General features: G+C 38.3%; 1 protein-coding gene across 5 annotated transcripts in view; it reads right to left on the bottom strand.

The window, feature by feature from the left end:
* Positions 1-25,705, bottom strand: part of DopEcR (G-protein coupled receptor DopEcR) — a 220,011-nt gene that overhangs the window by 35,726 nt on the left and 158,580 nt on the right. For all 5 annotated transcript variants that reach the window (XM_087347478.1, XM_087347479.1, XM_087347481.1 and 2 more), the window contains one exon: positions 9,030-9,431. In XM_087347478.1, the coding sequence (XP_087203604.1) occupies positions 9,030-9,090 (61 nt within the window). In that variant the 5' untranslated portion in view covers positions 9,091-9,431. The remainder of the gene's footprint in view (positions 1-9,029; positions 9,432-25,705) is intronic.

Genomic DNA, 25,705 nt, shown 5'->3' with positions numbered 1-25,705 from the left:
ACACAATTAACCCATTCTACTTTTTCTAAACGCACCTCAGAAATTCGTTTATACATTTGTATACACGGAACTTTGAGACTCAAAATCTATGGAGCAAAGCTTCAGGAATCGAACCCCGATCATCCACCCTGTATATACGTCAGCGAATGAAGTGCAGTTAATAAGTTCGCTGTATATATACGAAGTAAGGACCCGACAGCTTCAAGTCCATCACCGAATGACACAACTGTTTTATAGTCAAGCATAACTTCGCCGAACTGTGAGTTAATCGTCTCGTTAAACTTCGCATCCTACATACATACAACCCCCGTACAAAAACCAATAGCTAGGATCCTCTTATCTAAAATTATGACAGATAATCTCGCTCATTAATAAACCTCTGCATTTACAAAGGGAAACTTACAGCATCGAAGAATATGCTCATAATTCCTGAAAATCTCCACAGGTCTCAGTTTATGAGCGATATTAATAGTGGAATTAATAGAATAATTTATAAGTCACTGTGGCCCTCGGAGAAGACGGGCGAACGAATAGTAATGAAGTTGAAAATCCAGTTCCTACTTCAGAACACAAAAATTTTCAATAAAAAAATTAGATGATTAATCCTGTTTAAGGAAATGGCTTTCTGTACTCTCTTCGTAGATCTCACTATTTGCTTCTCTCGAAAGTTATATAAACTTTACTTTCAGGTAATTAACGCATTGAATATCAACACGCAATGTCTGAAGTACGACATAAATTATTTTGCATTTAAAATAACGACTACTCAGTCTGTATGTGGCAGACCGTAACGTTTTACGTCAGTCGTCAACTGCTTCAATAGGCTACGCGTCACAGTTAATCAGTAAAGAGACTGTCCAATGGGAGTCCGCAGTTTGATTCTCTGTAGGGTCAGAATAACCGGGCTCCAGAGGCCACACAGCCTCCTATCCCGGGAACACCAGTGACATCTATCTTGTGCCGAGTTTGAGAATGCGCGGATCGAAACATGTACATCTTCATGACGGAGTAGTTAGTGATCCTTCAGCATTTTCCAGAGGTCACGTGTTCAGATCTCGGACTGGAGACCAGCTATCCTGTCTAATATATTTTGTTTTCCTCAGTCACTCTAGTGAAAGAATTCACCTTAAATTAGACCGCAAGAGCCATACTCTTGCAAATTCACTTCTGTCCAATTCACCCTACCATTCGACGCTGTAATTTCAGCAAATGAAAGCGTCATTAAATAAACCTTCACCCTCTCTCTTTCTACAAAATTTCTCATTTTATGATTAGCCTTTACTTCGTTCTTGCATTACAAGTGCCAAAAGTTTATCTACAAACGTTAATGTCTTAGAAACTTTGTCAAGAAACTGAACAAGAATTAAGAAACTGCCCTGAATTACCCTAATTATAAGCTAACGACTTCGAAAAACCCATTCTTAATAACATTTGCATACCCGAATGGATCTGTGTGTCTATTTATATGACAAAGTTTTGAACCACGACCATTTAAAAAACCTAAATCCTTCATTTAATTTTACATTAATGTAAGTTATCACATTAGACCGAGCACAACTAAAATTTATAGTAAACCGCCATATGAATTCTATGAGATCTATGTTGTTGTTGTCGTACCGAATATTAAGCATACGGGCAGACACTGTCACCCCATTACACGTTCATTTTATGATTTTCATGCAAGGAGCTCATAAATATGAATAAGTTTCGTCTATAAATTCACTATACAATTTGGTTAACTCTTGATTTATGTTGGCGACTTCGGAGGCTGTAAACTTTCACAGTTTCCTCTCCAGTCTCTTGTATTCATCCGCTCTGCGTTTTGCATCAGAATTCATGTCTTGCTAGCTGCAGGCCTATTCAAACTTTCTCTCTGTGATAAATCATCGAGTTTGTATTAAATGGTGATCTCAGAGTTCAGTTCTTCGTAATATTATTCTGTTTCTACATTTTGAAACTTTCAGGATTTTGGAGGTAAGAATGGAATATGACAGAAGTGGTGTTATGATGATAAATGTTGGGACGACTTTCGGCGATCTGAAGCAGGGTTGCGACCCTGATTAGTTTCTGATTTTTAAGATGATATAGTTGCGTCATATTGTGAAATTTAATTAATTATTCGGTTTTTGTCCGTCTAATCACAATTCATATTTAAAAATTTACAATTAAGATAATTAAAATATCATTTTATGTTCCTCATCGAACAATCGATTTACAATTGGTACATCGTTTTACAACATGTTTCGGTTTCTATATAAACCATCTTCAGGTGTAAAAGTTAAAATTATAAACTTAAAACTTAATTACAATTTCTGATATGCAACTTTTTGGTGATGTTCACTTCCAGATTCATTTTTATATTGGAGTGAATTCTGATTTTTGTTCAGGCCTCCCACCTCGTTTTACAGTTCCATTACGTACTCTGCAGTATAACAACGAAACGTTTAAAATGTCTAATGTTTGAACACAGCGACATGGAGAACTGTGGGGGTCTATGTTATATTCACTTATGATAGTAAGATAATCTACCGTCGAATGATAGCATGACTAATGAATAATGAACTGACTAGGGCATGGAAGGAAACGTTCGTGGCATAATTTAAGGCAGTATTTAGGCACTTTCCCGGAGGAAATCGAGAAAACCACGAAGATCTGTCGGGATAGCTGGTCCGGGAACTCCCAAATATGAAGCACCAGTAAGTTTGGTGATAAATATAAATAAGAAAATACACGAAAACGGAAATATAAAAACACAGGAAGTTACAATGGAAGTAACACAAGAGCGAGAAATGAATAGAAAGTTTAACTAAGGTGAAATGAGAAAATAAATTATGAAGGCAGATGTAGAATAGAGACTGTGTGGTTAGGAGGTCGGGTGATCTTGTAAATACGGCTTACAGGGATATTATTTCACAGCGCAAACTAATTGTATACATAAATTTTTGGGGCAGCCTGTGCCAACTGCAATTAGCAAATAACTAAAAACCGCTAATCTTTGAACAGTTGTCGCATCTGTTGCAGTAATAAAAATGTAATCAGCGTCAATTTCTGAAGCACGAAATGTTTCTAAATTCACAAACAGATGGAAACGAGGGTTTCTTTATTACCAACTGCGAGACCAGCGATTCCTGGCACCAAAATGATTCAGCGTGCAAACAGCCCTCAAAGGCCTAGCTACTATCATGTCCGCTGACACATAAGCGCTATCCAGGAGACAACGTCGTGCTGATTTCATGATTTAAAAGAAGTTTTATGACTTTGTGTCTATCAACCATTGAGTTAATTTAAAGTTAGGGCGATTTTTAATTATAAACATTCAGGGGTGGGTTTATAAAAAAGCAGAATGTACACTTGTAATAATACGAGATGATAAAAAGTGATGTTCTAATGTAAATCGAACATTTCGATAGAGAATATCATTTAATATATTTTAAATATTTAAATGTTAATTATGGTAATATTTTAATATTTAATAGGATTATTTTATTGTGATTAGACTGACAAGATTTAAACTAATATAATTGTAATAATATGTTTCTTTACTTAAGTATTTACTAAGGAAAATCATGAAGACAGGACCTCGTAGGCTACGTGTGTATGTGTGTGAAGAGAAATTGGTGACTTTATACGGAAATAATATGAATGTGGAATTGCTCTGAAATTTTACGTGATGGATATTTCTGATACATTTACCTCAAAGTGACAGGGCAGACTTCGTGTGTATGGAAGCTGTGTGTGCTCAGATGTAACACGGGGCGAGAAATTGCAACTAGACATTAAAAATAGCAGATTTTTGTAGTTAGGGATCCTACACAATAAATGTAGAGCAAAATTAATTGTCCTCCTTTATAACGTGGGGAAAAAATACATTGTAACAGAGTTGAATGCATTTCAAACCAATCCAAACATAGTCTTCTTTTGATCTTTGTTATCATGAATGTTAGCAAAAATAATGGCGTCGTATCTTATCCGAACTCATCCCCTTTTAAATTCTACGTTGTTACATACTTCCAAACTACGCATTGCTCCTGGCGAGTGTTCAAACCAATTATGCATCCCCTAAAGCATTCTCCACCGAGAAGTTTCCGCCTTCATGCGGAGGTGTTATTCATGAGGCAGTTTCCCTGCCAGAGTTATAGGAATGTAGCCGAACATAAAACACACGGAGTTCGATACTCTTTGTGGGAGTTGGAATGCGACGCCATAAATTTCAGCCTCAATGCCATACGAAGTCCGTTCTTTTTTATATTAAGTTTACGCCAACTGATTTGTGCAGACTTTTGTATAAAAACGTTTTTATACATGAAGTTTCCTTGACGGCGATGGAGTTCAAATTTCGCCACAGGAGTTGAGAAGCGTATTGCCCTTGTTATAAGAAATTACTGAGCATAATTGTTATCCTCTAGGAAGTGTCACTACGGAGTATGAAGGCAGTATATGATTTGTCCGTGCCACGGTGGTCTAGCGGTTAGAACGCTGGCCTTGTAATCCTGGGGTCTCGGGTTCGAATTTATAACTTGTGTTGGGCAAGGCCGTGGTCTAGGCAACACGGAGTTTTCCTCCGTGGCATCCCAACAATTACTCCATTCACACACAGAAGAAGGCAATGGCAAACCACTTCTGGATCACCTGCCAAGAACGTATATGAACAGGTCCCAGTCCGAGAAAAGGATGGAAGGATCCTGTTCATATGGACCTGTCGTCACACAGAACACTACAAATAAAAAAAATAAAATATGATTTGTATGCCTATAAGAGTGCGAATACTTCGGAGATCAATTTGTAAAGAAGTGATCCTCTATTGGTGGCCACAAGATGCTAAAACGTAAGTGATAATAAGTTTTACCAATAAAGACAGACATGTGACTATGAAGATAATACTCCGGTATATCGAAGAACATCCAGGAGTTGTAATTGTGGCCCACATAATTTCTATTTCCTACAACAAAAAAAGAAGACACTACCAGTTCATAAAAGTACCAGATGCTCATAGCCTAGACTGGATCCGGGACTCGGTTCCGAAGATCCAATCAAACCACCGATCTCTACCGGTCTCGTTATTCGGGTAATTTACCATTCGATCACTTCGTTGAGTGTTTCACGTTTCTTTTAAACTTTGTTGCAGATAAATCCAGACAATTTATCTAGTGCGCGTGCATATAAATGCATTTTATATGAAACAGACGAAGATTATGTACGTAGGCATAATCCACTACCCCTCCTAAAAAGTACTGAACTTCATACATAGTTTTCAAAGTAACAACGAGTGTTTGATACACCATAAATGGAATGTATATATATTTCTAATCTTAAAGTTTTATTATATGCATTTATTATCTTCAGGAGGAAAATATTCGGTGGCTGGTGGAACGAGGTACTGCAGAGATATTTCTTTTTCAAACGTTGGCTGATAAAACAAAAAAATTCTTGAACTGCGCTGAATTAATATCCAACGTCGGCACATTCCTTAATGTCCACGAGCAAAATTGGCGGTGATAAATTCTGAAGATTATATAGGACATATTTAACAGCTGTTAAGGCGGAGGTATTACAGTTTTCGTGATATTACTTCCTCCTCAATTTTCAGTGTCGTTTCGTCGCATTTTTAGGAGGATCAGTATCAAATCTAGTGGCTATCACAGCGCTGGTGGTGTGTGGATTAGTAACTAAATGACTTACCAACGCCGTTTCTCAGATCCAACAAATTCGCGGGAACGAAAAGATCAATTCGCTTGATATTCAAAAAACACTAGACGTTGATCTGAATATACCATATATATCTAACTTGAAGATTGAGGCGACATGCTCCTTCAAATGGTAACCACCTACAAGAGTGCATGGTGTGATAACTCAGAAAAAACATAATTCTTGTCGATAACGCATTTTTACTTTCCATCCGGTTGAAACAAAGTCTATCAAATTAAATGAATGTTTAATACAGCTTTCTACAAATTAAGATTGCCTGACATGTTGCAGCTAGATTCAGAGACATTCATACGTGTAAAGTATCAAATGTTTCCAACTTGGCTCGCATTAAAACAAGATACACATAAAATAACTAACTAGATGGCTTACGGAACCCGAAGGTTCATCACCGAATTAACCAAAGCCCTCAACCGGACCCTGTCTTGGGCCAACAAAATCCAGTCTCCTTCAACTCCTGTCTCCCATAGATCCCGCCTGAGATTATCCTCCCATCTACGTCTAGGTCTCCCCAGAGGTCTCTTCCCCTCAGGCTTCCCAAATAGTGGACCCAACCAACCAGATGGCTTACCGAACCCGAAGGTTCATCACCGAATTAACCAAAGCCCTCCACCGGACCCTGTCCTGGGCCAACAAAATCCAGTCTCCTTCAACTCCTATCTCCCATAGATCCCGCCTGAGATTATCCTCCCATCTACGTCTAGGTCTCCCCAGAGGTCTCTTCCCCTCAGGCAATCAATATACGATAAAGGCAATTAACGTTTCTTCCCTGCTTGGAAATAACGAGTGTTGTGGGAGAAGATGACACTTGGGCGGTTTTAAATCCTGGATCGTATTCTTCGCGTTTAGTGAGGACGTCCGTTGTTCTTTTTTATAATATTTGTATTTGATCTGTAAATATAACGTAGTTATTAAAATTTTTATAGAATTCTTTCTCTCACCTTGTGCAAAAAAAAAAAAAATCCCTTTTTGGCATCGTATAGAAAATCAGAACTTTGTATTTGACGTGAAATACAATTACTGATTTACAACTTTCCTTGCAGAATATATTCAGAAAATTCCCGCTTTTACAAATAATTACGTTCCTAAAGGCAGTTCGTAAAGCGTGTCACTATTTCCAACAAACGCAGTGTCGTAAAGTTATAATTACGTTGCGGAATGATCGAAGAATTACTAAGAAATTAGAAATCAACAATTTTATGCCTTAAACTAAACATCCAAGTAAGGGAAACATGTATGCTGTGAAAAGAAACTGTTTAAACCAGCAAAATCTGTCAGAATATGCACACAAAAGCTAAGCCCAATGCACTTCGCCACGCGGAGGTCCTGCACTTCATTGTAGAAATTCGTATGACCGAAATTTCGTACTGCAAATATTTCGTACTGACTGCAACACACTTCCGTGTATTTACACGAAGTATTTTACAGCGACGGTTCTAGAATTACAATTGTGTAAATACGATTTGGACATAGGCCTATTTTCCTTTGAAGTACAAACATCTGTGACATTCACATTCGAGCAAGTCTGTTTCCCTTCGAGGTCAAATATTTGCACTCAAGCGCCGTCCATTTCCGTACACTCATGGCCAGACCTGCCTCTGTTCGTCTCTAATTTCCCTGATGTTCTGCAACCCGACGTGCTGTTTGACATTACGGGTTGCTGGCAAGTAGGATTACGTACTACAAAGAGCCGCTGTATGCTATATCACGCAGTGATTTAATGCAAGACCGCGTCAAGACTGTTAACTAACCATTTACATATTTTTTCTTATCTCAGTGACCAGATTTACAGCAATCTGCAATTTTTTCTAAACATGTAGGAGCCACTTCCAAAAACCAGAAGCTGGGAAATATATGTATATGTGTTTTTGATCGTATCAGAAATTTAAGTAACCTTCAAATACACATGTCCTCCAACGCTGAACCTGCGACCTACGCGATGAAACTGGAACTACATAGCATACATGAAAATGTTACGTAACTATAGCAAAAATACGTGTTATAGAAAATTCTAGGCGATATCATAAAAATTCTATGCATCATGGCAAACTGTCGTCCGGAATAAACGCAGGCCTGTCTAATGCCAATTACCAGTTTACAATTTACCGTAAAACTCGCATTAATGCTCAGACAATTGGACTGACTATCGGCTCATCACGTGATTTGTGTTTAGGGTGGTACTAAGACTAACATAAGGTTGTAGTGTGAGGAACGTCTGATATCCTTTAGGTTAACTAAGCCGGCTAAATATGTTTTCACATAAAATAACTAAAATAATCTAAGGTCCTCAGAGTCTTTCGAAGGTTTCGGACTTATCCGAAATACTGAACATCAAACCTCAGTCTTCGCGTCATACAGAGGGATCTGAAACATAATTTGTTAGAATGAGGGAGGACGCATTTTAAATTTAAGGCTGAAAAATCAACGTTGTTTATTCTGGTGTAAAAATTGGAGGTAGGACCAGCGAGTCGTTTCTCAAGCAGATTTTAGAAAAGAACAAGTTAGGAAATGTTCGAAACGCGTGATAATTCTAACAAATCTTCTCTATTATTGCCTGTCAATTCGACAGAGTTTGCTTTCAACCCCTTAGAGGCCCTGACCTATTGGATTTCAGATGTAATGTTGACATGTCTCACATCGTCGGTGAACAATTTTTTTATATATATGTATCTGCCCTCATTCGACTTTTTCACCTTCGAGTTAAGAGACCAAGTATCACACCCACCGACCCTCATAAGATAAAACCCACCACCGCTTAAGGACTTCCAAACAAACTTCCAGGACTTCTCCAGCAATTCTCCTTGACACAAAAATTTCCGCATTACGTATCCATGACTTCTCCGTCACTACCCTAGGACTTTTCCAGGATATCCCCAGAAATTTTCCTGAAATTCTCCAGGATTCTCCAGCACTTCTCCAGGACATCACCACGACCACCCGATAAAAATTCTCCAGGACAACCCAACCCATCGTAAAACTACAACCTTATCATTCATATTTTAAATTTTGAAGTTTTTTTAGATAGAAAACGGGAAGCCATAAGATAATTAAAATATACCAATCATTTTACTAATTAATGGCTATAAATTTGTTTGAGAATATAACTGGAATTATTATCTTTCATTGGTCATCATTCGCCTTCTGCCTTATGGTAATTATCCGTTTGAGTTCGCCAGTGATTTAAGGTTCTCTCTGACCAACGCGGTACGCAGGAGCTGCACGGAGTTACACGACGTTAAACAGATTCGAATCCCGCACTCACGAACGCCTCGGCATACGTAATTGGTTAGAGCGAACCTTTCATCTTGCGATGAATAGCGACTTACCGCGATAGTTGAAGAAGGTAGCTATGATGAGGACATTCGTCAAGATGATGGCTACCCCCATGATGAAAATGATACCGGCTTGCGTTAAAGTCTCCAGGATGAACGGTATTTCCTCTGCGTGGCACACCGAGGATGATCATAGGACGACCACCATCTGTGGTAGCATGATAGTAAATATCACCATTCTCCGACGAGTGGTGATGTTGAGGACAGAGGTGGAATACGGGCAGCGGACACAGCGCCCGGGGGCCATCTTGGATTCATGTTGGTAGTAATGCTGTCATGGCGGAGTGCTGCAGTAACGGGGTGAGCACTATCATCTCCCCGTTTCCAGCACCCAACCATCCCCTCGCCAGCCCCGCCCGCTATCACCGTCGCTTGTCGTCCCGACGCCTCATGGAGCTGAAACAGAGACAATAGACAAACGCTTCAAACTACTGAGACGGCCATTCGTAAATTAGGTGACGTAAGACTGTAGATGAAACACGTAAAACACAAAACAAAAGCTATCCAATATTTGGCGACTTTACTCTGCACGTCGAAAGTTGGCACACTAATCGAAGTGGCACCTTGGCACATGTACTGACCGTGATGGCCCAATCATATGGCCACCAACGTCACCTAACTTCACTCCTTTGGCAATGATGTTGATGTGCTATGTTATCACAGAACGCACACAAATAACACTTGAAAAGGTATTATCATTTGGTGCAAATTACCTATTCCGTCTGAAGTATTAATTACAAGAGCTTTAAATTTATGGAACACCGCGCCATCTTGACGTATGGGGAAGTGAAGTTACAGCTCTAAGCATTCTTAATTTCAACACTAGATGGAAATTGTCAGCTTCACGTCTCGGCCGCTTTATCCCCCGAGGGAAAACGCCAGGTACCCAGGGCCAGTCTGGACGTTGCGGCGTAGAGAAACATCCCATCCCGTCAGTAATCGAACCCAGATCGTCCAAACCATGGCGTAGTTATTATACCGACCTGTTAATCAACTCATTACTACCCTCTATGTCCTTATTGACAACAATTTAACTTGCATGTTGATAAAATCGATTGGACTTCGGAAGCTAAACGTTATGTCCACCTTTACCGTCTGATGAACGCTGGCCTTGTAATCCTGGGGGGTCTCGGGTTCGATTCCCGGCGGTGCCCGAATTTATAACTTGTGTTGGGCAAGGCCGTGGTCTAGGCAACACGGAGTTTTCCTCCGTGGCATCCCAACAATTACTCCATTCACACACAGAAGAAGGCAATGGCAAACCACTTCTGGATCATCTGCCAAGAACGTATATGAACAGGTCCCAGTCCGAGAAAAGGATGGAAGGATCCTGTTCATATGGACCTGTCGTCAGACAGAACACTGATGAGTAGATGTAAGTTAAACAAGTTGATTTCCACTCTCAATCACCCAACTCGCTGAGCTACTGCGACCTTTAGCGTGCGTGTTAACTTTGACTAATATTCATACAATTTATCTTTATTTAAACTAACATTTGTACACCGCGAGGTCTTACTTATTTGCATATCATTACTAATCGGTCAGAAAGCCATGGGCAATTTACAGCTAATAGGCACGCACCTCAAATCAAGAATATAACAGCACTTTATATGCGATCTGCATCGCACGAAAATCAAATTTATGCCGGCTAGTAAGTAAGCCATTTAAATAAACGTTTTCGTAGACAGGTTAGCAACTGCCAGCGTGCATGTATGTTTCATAGCACGTATCATTTTTTGAGTGATCTGAGCCGAAGAGTACGGTCTGTCTTCTGGGTTGTTGCGCCGTGTAGTCTGGTCGATGTTAACCAACGTTTCAGAGGTCATACTGCCTCCGTCATCAGAGTATGAAGATTTCTGTCTTCTGGGTTGTTGCGCCGTGTAGTCTGGTCGATGTTAACCAACGTTTCAGAGGTCATACTGCCTCCGTCATCAGAGTATGAAGATTTCTGTCTTCTGGGTTGTTGCGCTGTGTAGTCTGGTCGATGTTAACCAACGTTTCAGAGGTCATACTGCCTCCGTCATCAGAGTATGAAGATTTCTGTCTTCTGGGTTGTTGCGCTGTGTAGTCTGGTCGATGTTAACCAACGTTTCAGAGGTCATACTGCCTCCGTCATCAGAGTATGAAGATTTCCGTCTTCTGGGTTGTTGCGCCGTGTAGTCTGGTCGATGTTAACCAACGTTTCAGAGGTCATACTGCCTCCGTCATCAGAGTATGAAGATTTCTGTCTTCTGGGTTGTTGCGCTGTGTAGTCTGGTCGATGTTAACCAACGTTTCAGAGGTCATACTGCCTCCGTCATCAGAGTATGAAGATTTCTGTCTTCTGGGTTGTTGCGCTGTGTAGTCTGGTCGATGTTAACCAACGTTTCAGAGGTCATACTGCCTCCGTCATCAGAGTATGAAGATTTCTGTCTTCTGGGTTGTTGCGCTGTGTAGTCTAGTCGATGTTAACCAACGTTTCAGAGGTCATACTGCCTCCGTCATCAGAGTATGAAGATTTCTGTCTTCTGGGTTGTTGCGCTGTGTAGTCTAGTCAATGTTAACCAACGTTTCAGAGGTCATACTGCCTCCGTCATCAGAGTATGAAGATTTCTGTCTTCTGGGTTGTTGCGCTGTGTAGTCTAGTCGATGTTAACCAACGTTTCAGAGGTCATACTGCCTCCGTCATCAGAGTATGAAGATTTCTGTCTTCTGGGTTGTTGCGCTGTGTAGTCTAGTCGATGTTAACCAACGTTTCAGAGGTCATACTGCCTCCGTCATCAGAGTATGAAGATTTCTGTCTTCTGGGTTGTTGCGCTGTGTAGTCTAGTCAATGTTAACCAACGTTTCAGAGGTCATACTGCCTCCGTCATCAGAGTATGAAGATTTCTGTCTTCTGGGTTGTTGCGCTGTGTAGTCTAGTCGATGTTAACCAACGTTTCAGAGGTCATACTGCCTCCGTCATCAGAGTATGAAGATTTCTGTCTTCTGGGTTGTTGCGCTGTGTAGTCTAGTCGATGTTAACCAACGTTTCAGAGGTCATACTGCCTCCGTCATCAGGGCGATGAGTATGAATATTTCTGTCATCTGGGTTGTTGCGACGTGTAGTCTGGTCGATGTTAACCAACGTTTCAGAGGTCATACTGCCTCCGTCATCAGAGTATGAAGATTTCTGTCTTCTGGGTTGTTGCGCCGTGTAGTCTGGTCGATGTTAACCAACGTTTCAGAGGTCATACTGCCTCCGTCATCAGAGTATGAAGATTTCTGTCTTCTGGGTTGTTGCGCTGTGTAGTCTGGTCGATGTTAACCAACGTTTCAGAGGTCATACTGCCTCCGTCATCAGAGTATGAAGATTTCTGTCTTCTGGGTTGTTGCGCTGTGTAGTCTGGTCGATGTTAACCAACGTTTCAGAGGTCATACTGCCTCCGTCATCAGAGTATGAAGATTTCTGTCTTCTGGGTTGTTGCGCTGTGTAGTCTGGTCGATGTTAACCAACGTTTCAGAGGTCATACTGCCTCCATCATCAGGGCGATGAGTATGAAGATTTCTGTCTTCTGGGTTGTTGCGCCGTGTAGTCTGGTAGAAGTCTACCGACGTTTCAGAGGTCATACTGCCTCCGTCATGAGTGAGGTAAAGTATTGATTGCCAGCGACCTTCATGTTTTTGTAGCGTCTAGCGTTACATTTAATTTTCAGCAGATGAATGGACAGATCTTTGTACACGTGACTTTATACTTCCTATTTTAGATTAAATCGCTTTGTAATATGCTGGTCTGTTAAATCCGAGTTCAAAGGCGAAGCTAATGTGAATGAAGAAACAATATAGACTAATATTTGCAGTATTACAACGATATTTAGCATTCCTTTGGCCTCCCTAATGTCTTCTATCTATATAACTGTGCCCCATTCCTTCCCCAACATATTTTATGGTTTTAAGGTCCTTATAAAATATTAGACACTGGTTATTTATTTATTTATTTATGCAGTGGAGTATTTATTAAAGAGATTTCAGTGCCGAGCGTTACACTGAAGACATTATAATGTAACTAAACAACACAGAAGAGATAAAAATATATTAAACAGATTTGTATAAAGTAACGAATTGTAGAATAAGGAAAAACCAAACTTATTACGACGAATGTAGGGCTAATGCTAAAAGAATAAGAATAATTGTTAATTACCGTAGGTACAATAGATTAAGTTATTGGACTGTTCTTGCTATAAGGATTAAACTGTTTTAAGTGGTTTTCGGGACGCCTTTTTTTGGTTTAGGCCTATACGAGCTTCGTAAGATTTGATAATATATTTTTTAAGCACAATTATTATTAATAAGAATGAACAAAAATTATAAAATAACGATTCATTAAAATTTTATGACAGTTTTTTTATCAGTAAAGTCTTGCTTATGACGGCATTGTTAACTGCTCCGGTTATATTTAATATTAATCAGCATTTCGGGAGTTACAAGACGACAGCTGTACAGCAAACTCTCGAAACGTCGTGTACAAATTATTTATTTATTTCTTTATTCACGACGTTTTCATTATCTTAGATTATACAGCGTCGAATGAGAGAATACTAAATAATGAATTGGAAAGGATGTGGAAGGAAACGATCGTGGCCTAATTTAAGGTAGTATCCCGGGGTTTACTTAGAGAGACAGACAAATCCAGAAACAAACTCAGTCAAGAGAGCCAGTGTATTTACTAAACACGAATGAAAGAAGTTTACTGCTCTGTAACATATTAATGAAAACCGGAGAACTTTGGTAAACCAGTATTTTCTGGTGAATTACGTAAACGTAAACCAGTTCCAACTAGCGGGCAAATTTATCGACTTTACGGCGCGAACACTGGTAGGCGAGGAACGTATGTAGACCAACTTAAAAACACGTAAGCCTCAACGTAAAATTACAGATAAGTAGCCCCATGCTGTTTTAGTATTATTATTTCCTAACAGAGGGCACGAATATTTAGTTTAAGTGCAGTTAATTAGTGGAACTAAAAACTAGTTAAATTAATGAACGTTCGAAAGGCATTGAACTGAACCAAAATAATGAAAAATAAAACTGTTGAAAAATTGCCTTGAAGGTGGCACAAGATGTTGAAACAAGTGATTGTTAAACACCGCTTCATACTCACCGCTGTGAAAACCTCAAATCTTAAACCGCTTAATTACGTCTGAGCAATTTCTTTAGGCGAGATTTAAGGTTTTCGTGGCGTCGAGTATAGAGAAAAATGTATTCTGGAATTATTCTACCGCGTAGTCTTGTAGAAGTTTTACCGACGTTTCAGAGGCGTTTTCTGCCTCGTCGGTAAAAGTCTACTTACAGCAATCCCAGGCGACAGTTACCTTCACAGTCTTTTAAGTCGTTTTAGGAGAAGATATTGTATGTGCGTCATATTGTGATTTATTTAAATAGTATTAAAATATATTAAAATTGGCCGTCAATCACAATATAAGATAATTAAAAGATTACGTTCCGTATCGAGTACTCGATTTACATGTGGAACATTTACGACATGTTTCGGCTATATATAGCCATCATCAGGTGTTATGTTATAAACTTTTTAACTGAATTACTGATTTTTACTGATTTTTTAAGATTTTTAGTTTTCATCTTTCATATCATGTTCAGGTCCTTCATATTGTATCTTCATCCAATTTTAATATATTTTTAATACTATTTAGGAGAATTATAAAATAAGTAAAGTTAGTGGCACTTACCCGTTTACCATTCAGCGGTAAAATCTATTTCTACATCGAAACTCTGAGGGCAGAGACACAGGTATGGAAATATTCTGTACTCTTGTACGGGAAAGACGTTCTAAAGACCGGATTTCGTTTGAACCGCGTGGAAACCCAGGGAACTTGACAGTCACGACAATACTTCAAATTCGTTTAAGATTAAACCGTAAGAGTGTTAACTGTGGCTGGATATTTTTCAGTTCCGTAGCGGCTTATACAAATTATGTTTGTTAATTTGTCGTCAAAAATTGTGGTTACGCCATGAATTCTTTAAGAGGTTCCCACAAAAATGATGATAATGTTTCATAATCCTAGAGATTAAAAATATTCTATTTGATATTTAAGTGCCAGGTGACGGCGGGGCATTCGAATGTACCGACGAGAAAGATGCGATTTAAACTTCAAAGCCGTACAAAGATGCACTGAAATCTTTAATAAGGAATAGTTGAATTCTGTCCACAGAGTATATCTATGGATTTTGCATGATATTCAGAATAAACAGCGAATATTTACCTAAGCATTATTAACAATTTTATCTTTGTAACACGCTCTCTTTTAGAAATAAACATTTAAATAGGCATTGCTTAGACGAATTTTGGCCACAAGCAGGTAAACAGTGAAGAACACTTATGAGAAATCTGTTACAAAGATTAACCCTGGGTAAAAACTGAGTCGGAAGGAAATTTATTTGTCATGTTATTCAAACGCAACTACGAGTTAACTTGTAAGTCCATGAGAACGTGAAAATATACCAGTCTAATACAATCATCTGCGAATGGGGCGAAATTCAGAGGACTCTGCCAATAAAAGCACAAACCAATACACATTTGAAATAATGTGGAGTGAACAACACAAAGTTTTAGTTTAATTTACCTACACTGGTTTGGTTTCAAAGTTTAAAGTTGGATAAAACTGTATATTATTATTATTATTATTTATTATTGACTGCAAATGGGTTTATACCCGGTGGCAGTGTCCTACAATAACATACAAAACAATGAGACAGAACAGAACAATGAGACAGAACAAAACAATAAACAAAAGAACACAACAAAAACAATAAGACACAATAAACAATGAGATACATCAACACAGAGACAGAACAAAACAATAAACAAAAGGACACAACAAAAACAATAAGACACAATAAACAATGAGATACATCAACACAATGAGACAGAACCAAACAATAAACAAAAGGACACAACAAAAACAATAAGACACAATAAACAATGAGATACATCACCACAGAGACAGAACAAAACAATAAAAAAAGGACACAACAAAAACAATATGACACAAACAATGCGATACATCAACACAATGAGACAGAACAAACAATAAAAAAAGGACACAACAAAAACAATATGACACACAAACAATGAGATACATCAACACAATGAGACAGAACAAAACAATAAACAAAAGGACACAACAAAAACAATAATACACAATAAACAATGAGATATATCAACACAGAGACAGAACAAAACAATAAAAAAAGGACACAACAAAAACAATATGACACACAAACAATGAGATACATCAACACAATGAGACAGAACAAAACAATAAACAAAAGGACACAACAAAAACAACAAGACACAACAAACAATGAGATACATCAACACAGAGACAGAACAAAACAATAAAAAAAGGACACAACAAAAACAACACATCCCACTCAAAATCAACCAGCTCATAAATTACAAAACCATCCAACCTCAAGTACTTAACTTAAAAAAAAAAGAACTTAATACCACCTAGACATAAGACAATATCTGTAATGTATTACAAACGTCATGAACTGATGCACTCACACAACAATACAATGAGACACAACAATACAACATACCACACTCAAAATAAAACATCTGACACACAATAAAAAACACACATCCACTAATTAATCACAATACTTAGAGTAGAATATAAACCACGTGCTTTAACTTATTAACAAAACTACATTTTGAATTTGTGGGGTTTGTACAATTCTCAGCAAAACATGAATTATGCCCTTAAAGAACTTTAAACAGATTATCTTTGTAATGGCGAAGTGTGGTATTTCCTCTGTGCTACGAACGGAATGGGCTTCAAAGGATTAATTTGTATTTTATTATTCGGTATCTGGCTTTACCGACATTCATTAAACGTCACGGTGAAATGTTGTGCATTTCAGATTCCAATAATTATAATAAATTCCAGCAACCTGGAACGAGACAGCAGATCATTAGCCGGCCAATGGTTTCACCATGCAATAAATATTTCGTGGTGCATGTAGATTGCTATCACCGTTAAATTTTATGTTGAAAAGCGTGCATAAGGTTCATAAATACTTGTCCGTATTCCCACACAAAGTAATGCAAATGCCCTGTATTTATATCTGTACTATCACAATACACTATTCATAATAGACTAAATACCTTCACTTACGTAGTGTTCATATGTACAAATCTGTACATAATTTACTGCGGAGTCCTTCGGAGTAAGCTCAGCTAGTCAAGAGCACCCCTATTATGGAGCTAGAATGTTCATTACAGTGTCCACAACAGCCCGTCACTAGTCATGTATACTTAAAAAAAATTCATTTAATATTATCATCCCATCTAAGTCTAGGTTCTCTGAGTAGTATCTTCCCATCAGACATTCCAATCACAATTTTGTACACATTTTTCACATTTCCTATGTTACGTGGCCTGCTTAATGTAACACCCCTTAATTTGAATAACCTAATAATGATTACAGTAACGCAGACCCAAGTTAGAGACCACACCACGAGAAAGATTCACGGAATTAATAATTCCGGGGTAAAGAATCCTAACACTGGTTTGGTCTGCCTTTGTTCTATGTATCATCATTCGTCAATTTAAATGAATTTATCATCGCAGAGTTGGACCATGGTGCGCATTTTATTCGTACCATTAGTTTTCATCAAGTTAGCTTTTAAATTAGTTACTGGTTTCAAACCTGAATATAAATTACTTTGCTTCAAGCAAATTTGATGGTAGCAAACCACAACGGCAATTAGTGGCAGAAATGCGCACTGATGCAGAATAAATCCACGCACGTTGTATTTATTACGAACTTAAATGTCGATGACCCCAGGACCTTACAACAGAACCGAATTTGCATTTCACGTTCAGCTAACTGCACACTCTTAATTCATGTGATTAATTATTTGTGCCCAATAATATTCCATAATATGTGATGTGTTTCAATGACTATATTCAAATCTTTTAAGTTATTTAAAGATGATTTATCAATTTTATAAGATACTTCGCTAGAATAAGTACGAGATTTGAAGTTCTCACTGTATAAGATGATCATGGGTTGTAACGCCATGTAATCTTATAGTTGGTACAGCCGTTTCGAAAGAATAAATCTCTTCCATCCTTAGATTAAAAATAAAGAAAACTGTAAGGAGATTAATGTCAACGAGGTGAAACATGTCGGGTGAAAGTCAACCAACAGTGTACATTGAAATATCGGCTTGTATTTGACTGGAGAAACCGAGGAATACATGTCCGAGTATCACCACTTGACAACACTACTAGAAACTGACATGGCGTTCAGTTGTTTTTATTTATTAGTGTTCTGTCTGACGACAGGTCCATATGAACAGGATCCTTCCATCCTTTTCTCGGACTGGGACCTGTTCATATACGTTCTTGGCAGATGATCCAGAAGTGGTTTGCCATTGCCTTCTTCTGTGTGTGAATGGAGTAATTGTTGGGATGCCACGGAGGAAAACTCCGTGTTGCCTAGACCACGGCCTTGCCCAACACAAGTTATAAATTCGGGCACCGCCGGGAATCGAACCCGAGACCCCAGGATTACAAGGCCAGCGTGGCTCTGGCCTTCAGATATAACCTTATTTCTCGTCATGTGGGTCTGCGTTACAATAACCTGCTCAAGGAACAGAGGGAGAGAAAGGGATGAGGCCTAAAATTTATCAAATATTCGATTATAATTATTTTAGGATTTGGTGAATATAATTTCGCCGGTCTTCTTTATCCCACCGTCCGAAGATACGTTAAAAACATACGAGCTGACAAAAACGTAACATATTTAAGAATTCCACGAATCGATACTTCGGTCCTGCGCAGTTTGACGTCCGTCTAACAGAAAAGCTGAACCTCTTACACATAGGCCCACTTTTCTTGATAAACAAATGGGCAGCTACCTTTAGTTAGATGCGTAAAAAAAAACATATTAATGTTATATTCTGAACAGAGATTACCAGAGCTAGAATTCATGAAACGTTAATTCACGTCGAGTTGAGGAGCTTTGGGATAAAAAAATGTCGCCCACACAACCACAGGAATTAAAACAGACTTTTCGTGATGATTTACGACTGAGAAATGACAAACTTTCAGTAGTACCAACGTTAATCTTTTAGTATAGAATTAAATAACTAAAATTTTATACAGTAGTTAAATTTCTATCAGAAAAACCCTGGGGGAGATTACGAAATCATACCTTCCTCAACCTCTAATAAGCAAACTATATCCGGTCGTATTATTTATAACCAATTTCTTAATTCGTAGACTACTGAATAGTTATTCGCTCTTTCGCACTGTTAACAAACAAATCCAGAGCTTAATTAATCCTTCAAGTCATATTGCTTCCATTTTAATTAAATCCACCTTCATTTCCATACGCTCAAGAAAGACTTGGAACTTTAATATTGAATGCATCCACTGTTCTTTCAATTTTGATCCTACACGGCTTCAACACGCAGTAGGCAAAGTTCGATGTTTCAACAAATTACTCTCAGGTGTCAACACTGGAATCAGCTTTCGCTCAGAAACTGCGTTGTGGTCAATTTGATTTATTTACAGAGCTCACACTACTGAATACATCACTTAACCTAAGCCGAAATTACTTCGCAGGTTAAATTATTTTTATTCAAAACTGCAAAATATTAATACAATGTTAAAATTTACTCTGACATAATTCTTAATTTCATTCTGATTTTTTTTTAAATATATATCTGACCAATGTATAAAAAGTAACTACGTATTTAAACAAAATAAGCCTGTGCGTATATTAAAACATTAATAACGAGCACAGTTGATTAAATTAGCAGAGGTAACTCCAATAACGTTTTCTGAGGGATTCAAAGTTTTAAAGCGTAAAACAAATTGTTTTAAACAAAACCCAACTCAATTATCTGACACCACAATTCACACTGACTTAAAATTAACATCTGCTCAATGATTTCTATAATAAGCAATTACTGACTTATTAAAGCCAGGAAGTAACTAATTAATTTGTTGAGGGTTTTTCAATATGTCATGAATATGGCTTTCAAAGCCTGAATCTTCCTTCGTCGTCAGACTCCTACTCTGATGTATCTGGCGGACCCACAGATCAGGAACAGCTCCGTCTACCGAATCGAACAGGGTAGGCGTCCTATGACGAAGGGAGATGAATCCTTTCGAATGCTGTGATTTTTAAAACTTAAAAAATCTCAAAAGACGATGAATAAAGTTCAGAAAAGAAATATATTCATTTAATTTTCCTGTCGTACACTTTAAGAGACGTGATCAATGGATATCGAGCTTTGGTGGAATTATGAATACCGGGGTACGAACACGGACTCGGAGAATTAACTACCACAATGAAACTTTGTCTGCCTTAATTCCTACATTGCATCTGAAGGGAGAACCCGGTGATCAGGTGTCTAGTTGTATGACGACGAATCAGGCATCCCAATTAAAAGTCAGAGGATAGATTACCTACAAAAGCAATACAGAATGACAGACAAATCATTTTACGAACCAACTCCATGAGAATCTAAAAGCCGCCCATCGGATAAAAAATTATCGCACTTTTTTTGGAAATCTGGGATTTCATTACAGTGATTACAAACGCCCGCGACTCGTCTCTGAAAATAATTTTATAAAACAAAACTAAAAGTTCTTTACTCTAGTCTGCTAAACGTTTACCAACGTTTGAGAGGTACGTGCTGTCTCCATCATCACACTACACTGTTCATCATCCCAGAAGACGGTCATATTTAAAAGTTATTTAATTCTGTGATCTATGACAATGATAACTGACAACATAAACAACACATTGTTTTATCTTTAATATCATTCATGGAGCAAGGAATAACGTGAAGACAAGTGTGACATGCAATTACGTACTGCACGTGCGTCTTGTACATTTTAAGGCACATTCCCGCTCGGGACGTGTCACTTACAATGTCGCGAATTAAGTTTTTTAGTGCGCACTCAGGCGGATAGAGAGAGCTCCTACGCCGCCTAGAAAATTCCCTGTTGAGTACACTATAAACCAAAATTAAAGTGGCTCACGCAGCGCTAAAACAAAGTACATTTATCACTACTAAAAAAGTCTCGAAACTGCATTATTCACGAACTCGGTCCATTGACCAAATCAATTTTGAACCTACATTATTAGGTAACTATTTTAACTGTAAAGAATTTCTTGCTTTCATCTCATAAATGAATACGTAACAAGATATAACAATATAACCATTCTGAAAATGAAGCAATTATCAATGAATCAATCAATTGTTTACAATCAATCCATGTAACAACCTCTCAGTCGTTTTACAGATACCTACTTTATCATATCTGCCTATTTTGTTCTATATCTTCAAATCCTGTCTGTATACAAGAAGGTTTCCCGATAAAGTGAAAACACAAGAGACACTTCATTTATCGTAGGAACTCCTTAGTAATCAGATACATTTTAAGGCAAATGTAAACTCATTTTAAACCAGCGAACAGCTTGTGTCGCTGTGAACGTGACAGTAGATACTTTGATTTAGCAGGAAACATTTTACTTCGGCTGGAAATCAGACAAAACGTCTACCTTTATTTCAGATAGGTCCTGAAGAGGTTACGGGTCTTCGTCGAAAGCCTTAATATAACAAATGCACATTTTACACTGCAAACATGAAAACTTTCACAGAGTGCAGTCTGGGAAACATCTAATAGCCTGTATTTATGTTGGTAACATCGAGGGGGCTTATTACGAGGCGCGTCCCAAAAGTAAGTTTCCCTGGGGCCGTTTACAGAAACAAAACGCAATTTCATGGAAATATTTATTGCAACAGATACAGCAAGTGTCCAGCTATTTTTCAACATATTCGCCACCGGAATTGAGACATTTGTCATACCGTGGGACCAACTTTTGAATACCTGTGTCGTAGAAGTCTGCCGCCTGGGATTGGAACCACTGTGTGACAACCATCTCCGCCTCTCTGTCATTCTCAAAACGCTGACGCTGACCGGACAGGAATTTCTTGAGGTGTAGGAAAAGATGGAAATCACTGGGAGCGAGGTCCGGGCTGTAGGGTGAATGATTAAACACCTCCCAGCTGAACTCCTGCAGGAGACTTGCTGTCCGTCGAGCCGTGTGCGGCCTAGCGTTATCACTGACCGCACTTCACAGTCGGCGGGAGCTGGAATAAGAACCTCCATCTTCAACAGCTGCAACGATGCTACTGTGAGAACGCGGGAAGTACCGTTAGTGCATGCGCCATGCTACGTCATTGCTCTATCACGTATGCACAGTCGCTTCGCTCAATATAAGGTTTGCTAGCTGTGGGACGAGTGGGAAACTTACTTTTGGGACGCGCCTCGTACATTACACGGATGGAACAATCGGTCGTATTATTTATGATTTCGCCCTGATGATGGAGGCAGCAAGGACCCCTGAAACGTCGGGAAACTTCTACCATCTTCGTACTCCATGAGAACCTCAAACCCAACAACTTCGACTGTTGAAAAACAGCTGACTCGTTCGAGCGGGTTACAACATGACGTGACCCACATGTTTCTGTATAGTCGCAGAAATGTTGTGTGTCTATTAATAGAAATCCAACTGTAAATAAAATATTTTAATATGGCTTGCGTGATTCTTGGATCACCTGCAGAAACAGACGTCTACATTTATGTGACAAGTCGTTCGGACGAATTACTATTAGCTGTTACGATATCTAATGCACTTTTAGATATAATAAAAAAAATTGGCGAAGTTACCATCATCATACCAAATTCCAGGAGCCTAATTGCAATACGTAGGCCTAAAAGTTATTTTTTAAAAAAATTAAAACGATGTTTCTTGTGTAATTTCGGATTATACGGAAATTGAAATTTTGAAAAGCTGAACAGTTTTAAGATGCATTTAATCACGCTGTAATGTCACTTTGCTTCCCAATTTCAATCCATTCGGTCTGTCACGACGAAAAACCTTCGGTCTGCGCTGATTTGCTGGCCGAGTAGCACTAAGGGGGTGTAATCGCCTTCTCCCTCTCTATACTGACGGCCACCTTACTTCCTCGGATCCATTCCAAATCCCTCTCAGCTTACAAATACCAGTCTTGAACCACGTTAATCCACTTCTCTCATTTCTTGTACAACAAACTCTTCATCCTTCTCTAGACCTCCCAAATTTCACACCACAATAAAATATAAATGACCTCTTTTTTATATTTTCTAACAGAATCTGTCGTTCTACATCACTCCATATGTATTTCATTTGTTCACAAATCATACCCATCTTATTATTTTTAATCATGCAAAACATTTGCCTTAACCCTATTTGTATTAATTCATCGCAAAATTTCTCTGCCCGACTTGGAGATTTTAAATTCTTGTCCTTAGGTTTTTGTGGTTGGAGTCTGATTCGTAACTTTGCCTTTCGATGTTGAGAATCTTCGTACGTTTCGGCAAACACTGCAATTTCCAAATCCAGGGCGAATAATGAACACGTAAACTGCAATATTTGCCGAAACCTTTGATAATTCTCAACATTCAACGCTGCTGAACTCCAAGATCAGAAGTTGGCGAATTTAAATTTATTTGCTATTTATAAATAAGTTGTTCCTCGCCTCTCTGCAAATTTCCTCGCCGAGGTTCTGCAAGCCAAACACAATACCTTGCCTCCTCTGTTATCCCTTCTCAGCTGTAGTTTATCAACCCCATTCGTTGCTAATGTACGCATCCTTAAAACTTTCTTACGAAATCTTATTAATCGTGATTTATATTAGTCTCCCCTCACCCTTGGCATAATTCTCGTATTTCCGCGGCACGAATCCCTCTGAACTCATACCATCTCAAACACATTTTACAAAAGCTCCACATTAATTGATTTCCAAGAGCTTTATAAACTCTCAGAGCTATTTATATTATACCAATGAATCAATGAATCATGCTATTGTGTGCTGGGTTAAATAAGTTAGTGAAGTGACTGGCTGTGGGTTAGACCAGTGTTATTCAACCTGGGGTACGCGAAGACATCTTAAAGGGCACGTGAAATTTAAAAAAAATTATGATAAACACTGAATAATCATTAATGTAATTTATTTAGTTTATTTTAGATGTAGATTATATACTATGTATAACTCGAATTATTCACCAACAACTTTGGGGGTATAAAGTTGAAGAGAGATTATATCTGGGGGTACGCGAACTGGGTTAGACGACCATATTTCGACTCCCGGGAACGAGAACAATTTTCGAACTTCACACAATGAAAAAATATAAAAAACAATTTAAATGTAAGAACAACTGTTACCACATAAACATTCTTCAAAACCATCCGCTTTGTCATTACACATTTATCAATGTGAAAAAGCTTGGTTGTCCTGTAAAAAAACAAAATATTTCCAGCGACACGTGAACTAGACTCGTTACTGATCAATACTGTTGACACAGTGCCAAGAGCTGACACCGTCCGCACATTAATCACTTTTCTATGCGCGCAGACGTCATTAATCAAGTTTTTAAGCTTTTCGCTATTTTATCCTCATACGAACAGTTTGTGTCTGATGTTGGAATAGATTTTCTAATTACACATCGCACCTGACATTTAAAACGGAGATTAAAAAATAAACGAAATGTTTGTAATGCTTTGCTTTATAAAACTAAGAACGTATCAGACATATATTTGGCATTAATACAAGAAAACGCCTGGAATATTAAAAGGGGCCCTAAAATACATATAAAGCCTCTCTTAATCTTAACCACAACCTTGAACATTTTGTCCGGGGTGTTAAATATATCCAAGTGGTGTCAAATCTCACTCACAAAAATGAGTACAAATATCGATAATTTTTCGAGTTCCCATTCACAAAGCAGGAGCTCACTAAGTAACCAATTGAATTATTTAGTAAACTTTTTGACTAGCTTTTAAGTAAAGGAATAAAACCAGCCATTAATTAGCAAAGCTGTAAATTTGTACTTAGTCATGTTAAGTCCCGACGTTCATATTTCAGCTGTGATGCGGTTAAGCTAAGTCGAACGTTCAAGATACGTCATATACAATAGGTGACAGAGATACAGAGTGGTTTGCAAAGTACGAATCTAAAGCGGAATGCAACATTTCCATTTTCAGGAAAATGGCACAAAAACATGTCGGAGTTAAAGGAGAAAATAAAATTCATTACGCAAACGTTGGAGCAGGAAGAATGCATTACAAAATTGTGTAAATGGAAATTTGTGTCCGAAAGAGTTCATAACCGCCGAGAAGTGGGCCACATTTAAAATTCATAAGTACATTCATAAAATATGAACTCGGGTGTGTTCATATCCTACGCATTTTGGTTTCGCCCCATAAGAGTGACGGAGTGAGGGACGTGCGTGTGTTATGAACTGAAAAGCAATTTGAACATTTTCTATCCACGGTCATCCTCGCTTTTTTTTTTTTTTTTTTTTTTTTTTTTTTTTTTTTTTTTTTTTACGTTTTGGAATCTTAAGTGCGAGCTACTCATCCACCCATTTTATATCATCGACAAAACACGGTTACACGTCAGACAGATCTGCATTAATTTCTTCTTAGGTCTAACCATTGCCTTGACCAAACTTACTTACAACTGAGTCCAACAGCAGAATCCTTCTTGAAGAGCTTATTAGGTAACTAAGCTGTCCATGAAATCGCGTCTTTTGTAGAATCATCGATTCATTATCG

The sequence above is a fragment of the Zootermopsis nevadensis genome, unplaced genomic scaffold (genome assembly GCF_977971745.1).
Source record: "Zootermopsis nevadensis isolate Lab colony 2312 unplaced genomic scaffold, Znev_1.0 Znev_ptg000011l, whole genome shotgun sequence".
Lineage (NCBI taxonomy): Eukaryota > Metazoa > Arthropoda > Insecta > Blattodea > Termopsidae > Zootermopsis > Zootermopsis nevadensis.
Note: the sequence above shows the minus strand (reverse complement) of the source record. Positions and strands in the feature narration are given on the sequence as shown.